This window comes from Hyperoodon ampullatus (assembly GCF_949752795.1).
Source record: "Hyperoodon ampullatus genome assembly, chromosome: 2".
NCBI lineage: Eukaryota > Metazoa > Chordata > Mammalia > Artiodactyla > Ziphiidae > Hyperoodon > Hyperoodon ampullatus.
This window is the reverse complement of record NC_136915.1, coordinates 8,127,994-8,144,249: the sequence shown is the minus strand read 5'-3', so window position 1 is coordinate 8,144,249 and position 16,256 is coordinate 8,127,994. Positions and strand designations below refer to the sequence as shown.

The 16,256-nt window shown below is 51.5% G+C and overlaps 1 protein-coding gene across 1 annotated transcript in view; it reads right to left on the bottom strand.

The window, feature by feature from the left end:
* Positions 1-16,256, bottom strand: part of PEX14 (peroxisomal biogenesis factor 14) — a gene marked incomplete at its 3' end in the record, with an annotated part of 139,613 nt that overhangs the window by 2,002 nt on the left and 121,355 nt on the right. Inside the window, exons 5-8 of the mRNA XM_079698401.1 lie at positions 8,170-8,255; positions 4,742-4,844; positions 3,498-3,595; positions 201-292 (exon numbers count right to left, since the gene is read on the bottom strand). Coding sequence (XP_079554527.1) covers positions 201-292; positions 3,498-3,595; positions 4,742-4,844; positions 8,170-8,255 — 379 coding nt within the window. The remainder of the gene's footprint in view (positions 1-200; positions 293-3,497; positions 3,596-4,741; positions 4,845-8,169; positions 8,256-16,256) is intronic.

Here is a 16,256-nt window from a genome sequence, read left to right as displayed (position 1 = left end):
AGGGAAGGTGGAAGCGCAAGAGATTCCCAAACTCAGTGCCTGAATCATGCAGCTCAATCTGGGGTGGGATGCACAGGGGACCCCCAGGGAGACGTGCCCCCCCACCCCCAATGGCTGGCAGCTGGATGGGCCTCAAGAGCTCCCTCCCCCAAGTCAAAGTCAGAGAGCAGAACAGAAGCCCGCGCCTTTTCAGTTCCTACCGATTTAAAAGAAGTCCTTTCAAGGAGTTAATTTCCGACTTGAGTTCACTGATGTTCTGGGACTCCAGGATCCAGTTGGTGGAAGTGGTGGCCTGAAAGTCACACAGGGGACAGAGGATCAGAGCGGCACCTCCTCCCACCCCTTGAAGCTCAGACTGCTGGGGTGGCAAGGAAGACCCCAGGGGGATTCCGTGTCCTGCGTGCCAGCCGGGAACCCCCTCGGTACGGTTCTGCTGCGGCCCACTCAGGGGTCTGCCTGCCTGGATCTCTGTTTAAGTGACGACTCCCTTAGAACAAACATTCCCACAAGTCTATTTGGATAGCTGACTATATTAGGGAATCATGACATGCATTCAGGTGTGATAGTGGCATCCTGGTTATGTAAAATAAAACATCAACAACAAAAGAGCCCTTATCTTTTATAGAAGTGTCTGAATATGAAATGATATGCTCTCTGGGATGTGCTTGAAAATCACCTGCGGGTAGGGGTACGGCAGGACGGGCCCGAGGCAGCGGCTGCAGCTGTGTAGCCAGAACGTGTGGGCTTGCTGTGCAGCGCCCCCCATTTCCAGATGTATTTGAAACATTCCATTAAAACAAAACTATTAAGATAAATAAATTCCATCTCTACAACAACAACTCCCTCCACCTAAGTCCCTCTCCCTGCAGAGAGATCACACACACACACACACACACACACGGGAACTCTGGGGCTGGGACAGGCAGCCACCTCAACCACAGGTACCAGGAGCCTGGCACCTGGAGCCACCTTGGAGGGTCAAGGGAGACACCTGAGCACCTGCCTGGCCCATCCCCCAGCTCTACTCTCAATCATGCCTAGAAGGCAGGCTTCGCCCAGGATACCCTTCCCCACGCAGCTGTAACGTCAGGCCACGCACTGGGCCCCGCTGTCTGCACAGCCAGGAGCCGAGGGCCAGGCCGCCCATCTGCAGCTGTTCTTCGGGATGACCCTGAAGGTTCAGCAGGGAGAACGAAGACGTCCCGGAGGAGGGCCCACAGGGGAAGCAGCCACAGGAACCTCAGACAAACGCCACCCTTCCCCGCACACCTTCCCCTTTGACACTGTTTTCTATGTAAACTTCAAACGACCACACCTTTCTTTGGCAATCTTGCTGGAACAGATGGAGAGGAGGTCCCCCAAACGGCAGCTGCCTCGGCCAAGCTGCCTGTGAAGTGTGTACGGGCCAGTCCCAGGTGTGATGGCCTCGGGTGCGTGGGCCTCTGCCTACGGGTACAAGGCCCCCGCCGCCTGCCACAGAACACCCGGGCCCTGACTTCAGGAGAGCGTGGGGAGCCCCAGGCTGGCAGCGCGGAGGGGCCCCGCACATTCCCACCAGCCTGCGGGGCTCTAAGGTGGGGTGAGGGGTGCTGTGGGTCCCGCCTCGGCCGGCAGCCCAGCCCGGCTCCGCAGCGGGAAGCCCCCCCGCGGGGGCTGCGGGCCTCAGGAAAGAAACCCTGGGCAGCCTCGGAATGAGCACACACAGGCGCTCGGCCGCCCTCACACACATCCCCTCGGGGTCCCCACTCCAGACCACCAGACAGCGCAGACCCAGGAGCCACTGCTCTGGCCTCTCTGAGACCTTGAAAGCTATAGCAGCCCATTAACAAGGGAGCAATTTCCACTCACCGGCCTACAAAGGACTCAAATTTCCAAACGCATATGGTGCCAGATGCCAGGATTTAGAAATAAAATCTGACATCTGGGGCTTTTTAGCCAGTCTCTAAAAAACAGTTGTAGAAAATTCCCAGCCTTCAGTTTTATGTAGGTTTTTTAATTACTGAATGCTCTTCTTTTTAATTTTTTACAGTGCTGCAGTAGGGGTTTGGAAGCCAGATATAAAAACTTACATTACAGCTGAGAAAACACAGCTCTGAGTCTTTGGTTTATGGGGTAACCGAAGCCTTCACACAGATGGGTTTAGACACCAGTGAGCACGGCTTCAGCACAGCAGAGAATGAAAGGGGCTGGGGGCGGGCGGTGGGGGGGCATCAGAAAAACAAGCACGAGACACCCTCAGAGGCGGCGCTCAAACGCTACCCCGGGCCCCCCACCCCTCCTAAAATGCAACATGTGGTCTTAATCTTAATGCTTAAGGTCTGAAAACAGTTTTCCAATTTCTGGAAAGGCTTCTGGCCACTGGCAGGCTGCCGCTCCAGAAGACAATGGAGGAGAGGTGGTCGCAGGCCGTGACCGCCTCCTCGGCTGCTTTATGGGCCGCCCGCCCGCCCGCGGGGAGTGTGCGCGGTGGCTGGCGGTGGCCGGCGGGGGCCGCTGGCCTCCGTGGGTGGGGTACCCCACGAGAGGATTCTCGGGGACCCCCTTCACAGGAGGGCCGGCTCACACGGAGTCGCGCACTGGGGTGGGGCTCCCTCTGGGAGAGCTGCTCGGAGCGAGATCCTTTACAGCACGGCGGCGTGGAAGCAGCCAGAAAGCAACCCGGGAGGCGGGGATGGAGTGGGGAGGGCAGTGGACGCCCTGGAGCCACTGGACCGCTGTCTCCCGGGCCCAGTCTGTCTCGGGAACACCCGGTCACACACGCACAGAACCCAGACCCAAAGCCTGCCACACCGGGGCTGACGGGAGCCAGGCTCCGTCCTCAGTGGGGACAGGCAACGAGGGAGGTGCGGTACAGCTCCCTCTTACAGACGAGGGGACAGCAAGTCGCTTGTCTGCGGTCACACAGGTAGCACGGGGCACAGGAGAGCCTGAACCCCGGTGGTCTGATCCTAGGGTCTGATGTTGCCAAGACAGCTCCAGATGTGCGAAGTGAGGCACGGAAGCCGCCTCAGTCGACCCCAGGTGGGTCTACACTCCTCTGGGGGTTACCGGATCCCGAGGCCTGGGTTTGGGGCACCCACCCACGGCAGCACCTCAGCCCAGGTCTGGGCTCACACTCCCCCCACCCTGTTCCCTGAGATCGCTCTCGGCAACACCGGGACCTCTGACCTAACTTGCGGTGGAGACCACCCCGGGTCGACACCGGCCACCACCAGATCTGGGGCGTGTGCTGCCACGGGAGGGCCACAGGCACAGAGCTGCTTTTCCTCCCTCCTGTTGGGAGGTGACACGGAGACAGAAAGGACAGCCTCCGTCCCTGAATGCCACACCACCAGCACGGTGACCGCCTCCTATCTCTACAAGGGCAGGGTCACCAGTGTCAGAAGAGACAACATCAGACGCCAGCGGATGCCATGACCTGGGCACAAAGGACAGGAGTGAAGAGCCGTGCAGGGCAGACCCGGACCTAGAGGGACCAGAGGGTCGGGGACAAGTACCTTGGCTGTGGCCAGTTCGTGCGCGAGCTCCTGGACTTTCTGCTGCTGCTGGATCAGCAGCTCCTGGACAGAGGCTAAAGTCATCTGTAACTGAGTCACTGGGAGGAAAGAGCAGGTGCATCTCTGTTAAGTGATACAGATTCTTCCTTCTGTCCACACACCTATAAGCTGCTGCATCTAATTTATCTGCAGACATTCCCCCCCGCCCCCCCAGCCCGTGCAATCCACATAATTCATCTGCACTCTGGGGCATCTACCTGCACTGTATCTCACCTCTAGTATTTCTACTTTATCTTTCTATTGTGTAGTTGTCCGTGGTCAACAGTATGTCCGTCCAAAACCTCTCCCCTCTAATTCTATCTGTTTATGATTCGCTTGGCTCTTGCAACTTCCATCCTGCCTGCATCCCCCATCTCCCGGGCCTCCCCACGCCACTGCAGAACTCATGGAAAGTCTCCAATCCTGGGAGAGAGACATCTCAGTCCACAACGTCCCGGAGGGTTACAAATTGCAAATCCCATTTCCTTACGCTCCTTCCTGTCCTCCCCACCCAACCCAGAGGCTGCTGGAGCTCCCGGCCCACCGGAGACATGCCAGCAGGGCATGTGCTCCAGAGGGTTTCCGAAGGCTTCACAAACATGCCCCCGAGGGACAGACTCCTGCCTGGGATAGGCGGCTCTCTAGTCTGCCAGAGTTTTTAGATTCAGAGGCTCCATCTAGTAAACAAGTTTATAAAGGAGAAAACCACCTCCGGCGCGACAGGTCCCAGCTAATCTGGGCCATCACTGGGGCACCGGGTAATGAACGTGAGCCCCGCGGAGTCGATCACAGAGGAGGTGGCCGGGGTCCCTGGAGCCGCAGTAATTACAGCCTCTCTTGACCCTGTGTTGGATTCTTAGAGGGAAGGGGGAAAATTGCTGAAAACCCCCCTGAAAACCTCATAGAAGCAGAAATTAAAAATGAACTTTACAGCCCTTAGAAAGGCTGTCATTTTATTCCCCTTATTAATATTCTGAGGTTGGGAGCCTTTCCGTAAAAACATAATTAATTGAGGCCGCGCCGACAGTAAACAAGCAATTTCAAATTAAACCGAAATGACGGCGGCTTCATTTGCAAATGTGAACAGATTCTCAGAGCAGATAAATGAAGTCACCACATAAAGTGGAGACGGAGCGGAGGGGGCTAAGAAGGGGCTGCTCGGAGAAGGCTTTGAGGGGTGACTTGGTGGAGTCATTAATCTTTACCTGTCTGTGCCACGCTGCCACTCAGCTCTGAGAGACTCGCCTCCATCCTCTCCAGTTGCTTCCTGTCCTCCCGGCCGCCCATGATGAGGGGGAGCAGGTATTTCTGCAAGAAGCAGGGTGCACGTGAGCAATGGGTACGTACTTGGGATACTCTTCAACAGCCTCTCAAATTCTGCCGACCAACTTTCTCTCCATCGACCCTGGGTTTCGGAAACCCTACGCCAACACCGTAGATGAACAAGACATCCGAAAATTATGAGGCTGTGATTACAACCACATTAAAAACAAAACAAAAAACAAAAAACTCTGTTTGAATCAGGACCAGAACCAGGGAACAGGGACACAAAAAATCCATTTGACCCACTATGATGGAGCACTTTTTGGTTCTTTTAGATTTTTAAATGTTGCTGTATACAATACTTCTGTGTCCAAAAATACTCAAAATTCTACTTTAAAAGTTGTATATCATAAAAATGCAAAAGGTTATACAAGAAAGTGATGCCACTGGTGGCTTCCAGGGGGGGAGTGGGAGGGAAGTTTGCTGTACACTTTTCTGAACCTTTAACGTCTTGAGCCACGTGAATGAATTCTCCATTCGGAAACAAACAAGTAAAAATAAACAAAAAAATTATTCAAGAAACAAGATCAAAATCCACAACAGATTTGTGGGACCTTTGGCTCTTCCACTAGGAGGGGATAATAACATGGGTATTCTGAGGCTGCCTAAGGAGGTCACACCCATTCTTCTTCGAAAAGCCTTGAATCCTCAGAACAAGCTTCCTTCAGATACGAGTTCAATGCAGCCAGACCCTCCCAGAACTGAGACATGGGGCAGAGGGGGAGCAAGGCGCAGAACCAGGAGAGACTGACCGTGGGGGGAAAGGAAGCTGACGCTGCAGGGCAATCTTGAATGTTCTGAGAACCTCGGAACATTCGGGAGGAAGGCAGGCGGGGCGCAGCTGGTAACTGACTGCCTGCTTGGAGGTGTGAAGGGATAGAGAGAGGTGGGCGGCAAGGTGCCCGCTGGGAGAGCTGGACGAAAGAACATGGGCTCCAAACTCCAAAAGCTCTGGACGTGGAGCCCCCCATCTTAGGAGTGTGACACCAGTCACCAACTTTACTGGGGTGGCACCAGGGCTGGCACAGTGCAAGCTTGGCAGGTGTCATAACTGGCAGGTGTGACCAAAGGAGACTTTGGTTCTTACTCCATTCGGGCCCCAGAGGGGAAAAGACAGCAACTTCTCCATTAAGGCTTCTGTACTGGGGAAGAAAGGAGGTCTCTCACAAGGGGCCTGTCAGAGAACTCACTTCAAGAGCAACTCCTAAGTGAAGACCACCATTTAGCATACGTACAGGAGCATTTTCTATTTTGCAAAGTGCTTTTCAACCATCGTGTGAGTTATTACCCACAGCTGAGCCGAAACTCATAAAATGGAGCCTTACATTCCAGGTTGAAAATTTCCTAAGTATAAAAGTCAAGAAATTCTTATATGTGTAATGGACTAAAAATTCCATTTTTAAGATCAAAAATGCCAAGGAAAGGAACACATACACTACCTCAGCCTAAATCTTTACATATTTATAAAACAAGATAACAGCTTACCTCTCCTTTTTGTTTTTTAATTTAGCAGATGTTTTTTAAATTCTCTTGTCACCATCGTGACTGATCTCTCAATGTCTCTCTCTCTTTTTTTTTTTTTTTGTGGTATGCGGGCCTCTCACTGTTGTGGCCGCTCCCGTTGTGGAGCACAGGCTCCGGACGCGCAGGCTCAGCGGCCATGGCTCACAGGCCTAGCCTCTCCGTGGCATGTGGGATCCTCCCGGACCGGGGCACGAACCCGTGTCCGCTGCATTGGCAGGCGGACTCTCAACCACTGTGCCACCAGGGAAACCCCAATGTCTCTTCTTTTTTAAAGTAGAGACTAAAGATCAGAGCTTCGTGAAAACAACTGATAATATCTCTGCTTTGCTCCAAGGGGAGCTATGCTTTCTGTCTCCACCAGATCACAGGCCGTCCAAGGGCAGCCAGGTGACTATCAGGTACCGCTCAGTAGAGCTGGGACATTGATGCGAGAATCCTGTCTTAGCATATTCTTCTTCTTGGTGACTGTACGCAGTCAGTGGTTGGAAATAGGCTTTCAGGCCACAATGGCATCAGAGGGAGAAGTCCCAGGACCCAGAACATCTTATTTCTGGATTTCTAATGTGGAGATTCCCAACTTCAAGAATAAATGTTACACTGAAAAGATTATATTCTGCTACAACTCTGTCATTACCTTTTGCACTTAAGTGAAAAATTAAGAATCCCAGAGTACAATGCTGAAAGATGTTTCATGTGCTAAAAGTTAAACATGGGGGGACCTCCCTGGCGGTCCAGTGGTTTGGACTCCGTGCTTCCACTGCAGGGGGCACGGGTTTGATCCCTGGTCGGGGAACTAGGATCTAGCAAGTTGCGTGGCATGGCCAAAAAAAAAAAAAAAGGTACAACATGAGTCTGGATAGTCATTCAGTTTCTTTTTAAAAAATCTCCAAATCAGAGATGGAGTCGCAGGTGGCCTCAGAAGGAAAGGGGGCTTCTCTTTCCAGGACCAGCAGAGAGTAAGTCCTCCGGCCACTCTTTTACCTTTTGTCTCTGGGGACCTACCCTGGCTCTGCAACTTCTAAAAAAGACTCAACTTGCTTCAAATCAAAGTTAGTAGCTGGTAATTAGTATCTGATTAGTATCTGGTATCAAGGAAGTAAACGTTACTTCACGCCTGCAGCTCCGTTGTAAGCAATGAACTCTAGGATCCTGAGGGTTGACTACGTAGTCCATGTAAAGCCCTAGGTTTACACGGATGCCAACACAATACACAGGGGGAAAAGGTAGATCCTGTAGATCCGTTTGTACTGAGATTCTCAAGAGCGTGCAGAGCGCCTCCTGTGTGCTGGGCATAGAGCACCTTCCAGGGGAGCATTGACTCCTTTCAGCATCACAACAGCCTCGTAAGGTAGGTACTATTGTCCCCATGTTACACACAGAACTGCTGAGCCTGCGGTCACACAGCTGCCAAGTGGCAGAGCCAGGGTGCAACCCAGGCAGCTGGGCCCCAGCGTTCGTGCCCTTAACCACACGTCATTCTGTCTCTCAGAAAGGTCTGGCCTGCTCACTAAGTGCCAGGCACTGTTCTAAGTATCTGATATGGCTCGTTGATCGATGGGCCTCATCACCCTGTGCAGCAGGGACTTGGAGGGGAGGTGCCGAGTCCAGTAGATGAGGCGGGTCTGAACCTGCCAAGCACACCCACCCGGGTGGGAACAGGACCAGGACTTGACCTGGACGCCCCTCAGCGAGCGAGATCATCAGGGCGCTCGGCCTCTGCAGGCAGGCCCACTGCTGCCCCCGGGCTCAGGGCAGCGCCAAGGGAGTGCAGGGAGGGGCAGCTTACCTTGTAGAGCTGGTGAAAGCCAAACGCTATCCCTGCCATGATGATGGCCAAGGCGCTGTAATCTCTCCACCGGGAACCAGCAGGGCCTAAGGTCGGGGGAAAAGGCATGTCAGGAGAAGAGGCACTGGCACTGGCACTCACCCCCCTGAGGCAGGAGAGCACGTGGATTCAGGCTCCTCATCTCAGCCGGGGGGTGTGTCTCGTGCTCAGATGGGGGGTGAGCATCAGGATGCGGCTGGGCTGCGTCTCCCTCCTCCTCCCAGGCCCCTGGACTGTGCAGCTGCCGTGGGCTGGTGTCTAGACGGGCTGAGGCCCGGGGTGGGAGGTGGGCGGCAGAGGCGATCTGAAGACCTAGGGCACGGGCTCCACTTCGAGGAATAAAGGATCCAGTGAGGCTGCCATGAGCACACCTAGGTGTGCACGAATACACGCCCACACACCCTCCTACGTGAGCCTGGAGCCACCTCAGAGCAGGGCAAAGTCTGCATCACCTGTTTATTCAACTTGATGAAGCCCTGACAGGGTGCACGACAGTGCCGTAGGCACGGGTTACAGTGGTGGCGAGACCCCTGCCCTGTTCTGCTCTCACACTGAGCCTGGTGGAGAGGAGACAGCCTACCAACAACCGAACGAGGTGGCTCCAGACAGCGATCGAGAACACCGAACGGGACCAGGAGAGAGCGCGGATGGCAGGGCCTCGGAGGAGGATGCCGAGACCTGTGCGGTCCCGGGCACGGCGCTCCAGGCAGGGGACAAGAAGTGCAAAGGCTGAGGCTGACCTGTGCTCAAGCAGACGGGGGAGCCCCTGGGCTTCACCCAGGGTGAGGGGGTTACTGCTGGCCAAGAGACAGCAAGAGCAGAGAGGGGAGCGGTGGGGGGAGCGGGGTGGGGGGCAGGTGGGAAAGGCTGGCCCTGGCGGTGAGCGCTCCCAAGGAACCTGCCCATCGTTTCACAAGCACTGGGGTCACTGAAGGCTCTGAATCAGGGAGTGACGTGGTCAGCTCTGTGTTTTGGGAGAACATCAGGGAGCACTGAGAGCAGCTACAGGTGGGAGGCCGCGGAGGCGAGAAAGCAGGGAGAGGCTACCGCAAGGGGCCTCCAAAGGCAAGAGGGACTGAGCCCAGGACGGACCGTCTCAGGGGATCCGGACACAGGCAGCTGGTCTTCATGTAGGATCAGGCCCTTCGGAACACAAAGTCCCCTCCAACCCCTGAATGAGCTTCTAGTTCCAGAGGAGGAGAGGAGAGTTTTCTACTTCATAAACTTCCCCACGAACTGTTTACAAGGGCTTTCATGTCCATAACCTGATGTGACGCCCAGCGATTCTGTCAGGCACACGGGAAAGCACGAGCTCCTTCTGGAACGTCTACCTGGAGCAGCCACGTCCAGGCCACCCAGCTGCCTCCTCTCAAGGGACCAGCCACTGGGCAGGGGGCGGCGGGGGGAGGGGTGCGTGGGCCACTGTTTCCAGAACCATCCGTGGTGCAGGACACCACCAGTCTGTGGACTCAGACCAGGTGCCAGGACAGTGACCCAGAAGGCACCCACCCAAGGCACGCTGCTGCGACAAGGACCTGGGATCTGGAAGTGGATCTAGGAGAGAAGGTGAGGGAGGAAGAGCCACCGCACTCCACACGCGGCCGGGCGCCTCATCTCCTCCAAGACGGCGCCTGTGACTCCAGCCGTCCCCCTCCCCTGGGCCTGCAGATACTGGCCACGTCCTGGCGCTTCATGACCAAAGGAGAGCAGGAGAGGGGCGGTTCTTAAAGTCCTTGGCAGGATGTGAGCACATGGGGAGGAGGGGCTGCTGGCATGCAGTCTGATCGGGGATCCAAGTGGCAAAGACCTCCAAGGGGGTGGGGAGGATGCTCCCTCTTCCCTGAGCTGCTGAAGGGGGCTCTCAGGAGGCAGAGACGACGGTGATGGGAGAGCCTGGAAGAGTGTCTCTCCCTGGCCACCCGACCCTGCCCCTGCCTGTGGATTCCACACAAGTTTCCCAATGTGGCCCAGCCCGGAGTCTCCTGCACAGACTGTGATCAACTCCCTTCTTGAGCTTACAGGTTTTGAATAGGTAATACACGCACATGGTCTAAACATCACACAGCACACGTCAGTCTACTGCAAAGAGGCTTCCTCCACCACCAAGAACCACTGTGTTAGTAGTTTCTTCTTTATCCTGCAGAGAATTTTTATGCAAGTATGAGGCAACACGCATGGGCATCATTTTCCTTCTCCTTTCCCCCATTTCTCATTCTTCTTTTTTGCTAATGCTGCACAGTATTCCATTAAACCAATTCCCTAATGATGGACATTTAGATGATTTCCAGTCTTTTCCTATTTCACACAACGCTGCCATCAGTGAGCCTGTACATATGGCATCTCATGTACATGTACAAGTCCATCTGTAAACGTGAACTCCTAGGAGGCTGGGCCAGAGCAGTCTGAGATAGTCTGCCAAACTGTCCTCCATGGGGGCTGAACCAGTTCATTCCCACCTGTTTCCTCACAGCCACCCCAACATAATGGGTTAAGCACACGCACAGATTTCTGCCAGTACTAGAGCAAAACAACAGTACCTCCCTCTAGCTTTAATTTGCATTTACCTTATTACAAGTGAGGACTGAGCAATCTTTTCATCTGCATCTCCTTTTTGGTATACTATATGTTCCCTACTTTTCTACTCAATTTCTTTATTAATTTCCTTCCCCAATTCATGGAAACTTCTTATACAACAGGGAAATTAGCCCTCTGTCTGTGAAAGGAGTTGTAAAAATTCTTCCTAGTATATTTTTCTTTTGACTCTGCTTATGGTCTGCTTTTTGTGGCACAGAGTGTTTTCATGTTTATGTAAACGTATCGATCTAGTCTTTTACGGGTTCTGGGGTTTGGGTCACAGCAGGCCAAGACTCCCCACTCCTCTCCAGGGTTGCACGGTGACACTCAGGGTTCACGTCTACACACTGTCTCCAGAAGGGAGCTCTGCTGCTTTGACCTGCAGTGAACACCCCCATCCGATGCGGAGCGACACAGAGAAGCGACCACTGATCGTGAAATGGAAAACTCTGAGACGAGACCACTGAGGTAGGCCTTTCACTGTGACGGTGAGAAGCCAGGAGGCTCCAGGTCCCAAGCAGGCACCTCTCTTGGCTCCGCCTGCTCTGCTCTGACTGCCTTGATTCCAACATCTGGTGCAAGTTCATTTTTAGGAGGAAAAATCAAAGACAGAGTAACCTTGCCACTTTTCAAAAGAGTCGCTGTGGATTGCAGCCCCACGCTGTTCCATGGGGCTTCAATCCACACCCAGAACGTCCATCTGTGCTGCGAAAATCCCCAGTATTCAAAATGGGCACATGTCCAGAAAGTTCTACTCACCAGTGACTTCTCAAATACCCACTAAATATCTTACAGGAAAACAGTTGCAACTGGCCTGAAAACTGGACCAGAACCCAAAGTTTGCTGCATCCTTCTTCTTTCCTGCAAACACACAGTGCATGCCTTGAGAAGTGCAGCCTCTCGTTCCGGGTAACACAGCCGAGGCTGAGCAGATGCTGGCAGGTCAAGGGTCCAAGAACCAGGACCCCTCCTACCGCTGCTCCCCGCTCTCCGGAGCCTGACCTCCTCAAGCACCAAGAAACACCTGTGGCTCCCTGCCAGCCGCACCTTCACCCCCGCACCACTCCTTGTTTCTGCCGTGCTCACGTTAAGAACATTTTATTGCCCCCTGGTTTTCATTATTAATGAAAAGGGACCAGAATGATCTTTCCTAAAGTTCAGAGAGTCTATAAAGACAAGAAGCTGAAATGCCATTTTACTCGTTTTGGAGATGTGTGATACAATCCTGTCTTGTGGCAAAATGAAAAAAGAGAAAAACTAAGACGGAGCTAACTCTTATCCGTGGCACAGCTTTCAAGGGGTACAGACCAGGGCAACTGAGAAAGCACTCGGCATGACCCCAAACTAGCTCAGACCCCAGCCACGACCACCTGGAGCCCTCCCCGCTGCCCACCCTGGGGCCAATTTTTTCCAAGCCCAGTGCAGACCCCCAATGAGGGAACCCAGGGCACCTCGGAGCTACAGCCTCTTGTCACTATGCTCCTGAATGTCCAGAAAATACAGTCGAGGCAGAAAATAGGGCCAGTCGTTCTTCTGCTCCAGCTCAAAAGCAAGGGAAGTGGAATGAATGGGCTTTTCAAAAGCTTCAGAGCCTCTAGCCTGACAAAGATGCCCACCTGCAGACAAGGCAGACTGGGGGCCAAGCTGGCAAGAGGCCTGGTTCCACACCACCACCAGATGGTCCCAAAGACAGTTTTCTCTTCTCATCAAGCACAGACCATTTGACTGAAGGCGGCAGAGCTTTGCTAGATTTAAAGAACCCAGGGACAGTGAACATTAATACATCAGTCATAACAGGTGTCTGTCAGCGAGTTTCTCAGAGACACCAGCATAATAAAAATGAAAAGACTCAATAATTTTGACATTCTGAGGACAACAAGAGAAAAGGAAGAACCTGAGTGAAGTTTGGGAGGTGTACGGGCAGAGAAAAATGACTTAGAATATACAGAGAAGGGTTTAAGTAAAAAAGGGTGCCTTGAAATTGGGACATACAGAATGCGTTGCCTTGGGTGCCTGCCTACATTTTTCCACCAGCTTAGGAACAACAAGGTAAATAAACAAGTTTGTGAGCTCACACCGTTTACCCAGGCCTACCTGTCAGCATCACTGCATGAAGAGAATCAGTAATCTCACTCACAGGACAGCTTTTTTGACTTCTCTTGTCTTGGTAATAATAATTGTGGCAATTCAGTGCCCAGAATAATCTCTCTACATCTTGTCACTTGCCTATCTCGATGACGTAGAAAAGAAAGACAACTCAAGTTTCATCAGATATATCAAGGGTCTTAAAGATTTTCTAGCCCAAATCTCTCAAGGGACAGATGGGGAACAAAGACTCTGAGATATTATGTACATGCCTGTAAGGTTAACAGGTAGTCCGTGCCAAATTAGAACCTGGGTCTTCTGAATCCCAAACTAGCACACTTTCCACTGTTACACATTTATCATCAAAGGACCTTGAAATGGTAGAACTCTATTGAAGTACCACTCTCTATACTTCTGGCCACTTAAATAAAAATTTACTGAAATCCCCAAAAAATAAAAAACAAAAGATGAAGAACCCAGGGACAATGATATTTTTTACTGTCATTCAGATTCCAATTGTCTCCAGCACTCGCCCAACGGGCTTGACTCGCCAACTCGTCGAAAGGCCCAGCACTTTACCAGCACCTCATGGCTGGCCTCTCCTGAGGATGAACAGGCAGTCGACTGCGGCAGCATTTCTCATCCTGCACAGCTGCGCGTTTCTGGGACTGCCTTCACGTCTGAGGCTGCAACGAGGTCAGAGGTCAGACTACTGTAGGGGGAAGAGCGTCAGGTTCCTTGGAGCTCAACGCCTCCCTTACCCTCCCAAGGACTCCATCAACCAGCCTGAGCTCTGACAGTGCCCACAGGCCCTGCCTGCCCAAAAGGCTAGGGCTTCCGGTGAATCCATGGTGTATGGCAGCCGCCTCAGGGGCAGGAAAGCTGAACCCTAGGGCTCCCTAACCCTTCACTGAACACCAACTAAACCAACATCACTCAGTTCCTTTATTTGTATCTCAACCTACCAAGAGAGTCTCACCTAGCAGGCGAGAACAGACATCACCAAATAAGGACACACATGTGGAGTGGGAATCGCGCACACAACACGGCATGAAACCACCGACTCAGGGACTCTCGGACACCAACGAAATCCCACAATCCAGTAAAGAATCATCAACAAAAGAGAGCTGAAAGCTGTCATGAAATCATCCTGCTGAGACGATCTGGATCCAGTGATGTACTGGCTGACAACAGGGAGACGCTATCAAGTCCCTGGGGAGGCCGGCAGCCTGAGCACAGGGCAGGGCAGTGGCAGGCACTGGGCAAGCCTAGCTGCGGTCCCCTCCAGGCTCTTCAAGGCTGGAGCCGTGACTCCACACAGCAGTAGCTTCTCAAATCATCCCATCAGCTTTGTTCGCAAGGCACGCTGAAAACTGAATGATAAGACAGGCTCATCCACAGTGAGGTACTGGAATAAAGCCAGTCCGCCAGATCAGTGCTTGTTACAGGAAAGGACTGCCAGGCTAAATGCACAGGGAGACTGGTGACCAGCTGAAAGGTACCACAGGCTGAGCTGTGGATGGCTGGCGGCGGCCAGAAAGACAAACCGACCCAGAGCACAGCAACTAGTAACAGAGCAGCTCTGCTCTGAACAGAAGCACCTGGGCAGCCTGGAAGGCAAAGGCACCACAGCAGCCCAACAGAAGTAACATTTTGAAAACCCAAGGCCTGTCTTCACATGAACGTCCTGTGAAAGACGATCTTTTCCACTTCTCATGGGCTGCAATGCTATCAGCAGTGTCATCTTTAGGCAGGAAGGACACTGAGAGGCATATCCATATCCTCACTCACAGACTAAAAAATATGAGCTCTAATGAAACTGTAAGAATTCAGAAGAGTCCAGAAATGGACCCATGCTTGTGTGGTCAACTGATTTTTGACAAAGAAGCCAAGGCAGTTCTATGAGAAAAGGATAATCTTCACAACAATTGTGCTGGGACAACTGGATATCTGTAGGGGGGTAAAAAATGAACCTTGACCCTTTCCTTACACCATACATAAAACTTAACTCAAAATAGATCATACACCTAAACAAAAAAGAAAAAACTGTAAGAAAACAGAAAACACAGAAGAAAATCTTTGCAACCTTGGGGTAGGCAAACATATCCTAAGATACAAAAAGCATGAACCAGGGACTTCTCTGGCAGTCCAGTGGCTAAGACTTCGCCTTCCAATGCAGGGGGTGCGGATTCGATCCCTGGTTGGGAGCTAAGCTCCCACATGCTTTGGGGCCAGAAAATCGAAAAACATAAAACAGAAGCAATATTGTAACAAATTCAATAAAGACCTAAAAAAAATGGTCCACGTCAAAAAATCTTTAAAAAACAAAACATAAACAAACCAAAAAAAGCATGAACCATAAAAGAAAAAAAATGACAAAATGGACATCATCAAAATTTTAAGCTTTTGCTTTTCAAAAGGCACTGTCAAGAAAATATCTCCATAGGCTGGGAGAAAACATCTACAAAACATATATCTGATAAAGGACCTGTAACCAGAATATATAAAGACCTTTTACAACTCAATAATAAAAAGACAAACAAGGTGATTTTTAAAAGTGACACTTCACAAAAGTACATGAATGGCCAATAAACACATGAAAATATGCTTGACATCACTAGTCATTAGAGAAACACAAATTAAAAGTACAATGAGATTCTATTACCTACACATTAGACTGGTTAAACTTAAAAACTGAGAATATCAAATGTTGACAAGGATGTGGAGCTACTGAAATTCTCACACATTGCTGATGGGAATGTAGAATGGCACAACCAGGAGACTTCTCTGGTGGTCCAGTGGTTAAGACTCCGCGCTTCCACTGCAGGGGGCGAGGGTTCGATCCCTGGTTGGGGAACTGGGATCCCACATGCCTCGTGGCACAGCCAAAAAATAAAAATAAAAATAATTTTTTTAAAAAGAATAATATAGAAAAAAAGTTTAAAAAAATGAAATGTCACAACCATTTTGGAAAATAGGTTTACAATATCTTACAAAGTTAAACATACACCTAACATGTGACTAAGGCATTCCACTCTCAAGTATTTACCTAAAAGAAAGGAAATATCTGTGCATACAAAGACTTCTTGTACATGAATGTCATAGAAGCATTATTCATAATAGCCCCAAACTGGAAACAACCCAAACAGCCACCAATGGTCAATGGATAAACAAATTGTGAAATAAATGTACATCGGAGTCATGGGAGTTAGCAAACTCTGCCCAGTTGGCCAAGTCCCACCTCATCCTGCTTTTTTTTCAGCTGTGAGCTCAGAATGGTTTTCATATTTTTAAAGGATGGGGGGTGGGGGGGTATATGTGACAGAAACATGTAGTTCACAAAGTCTAAAATATTTTCTACCTGGATCAATCTCAAAAGCATTACGTTA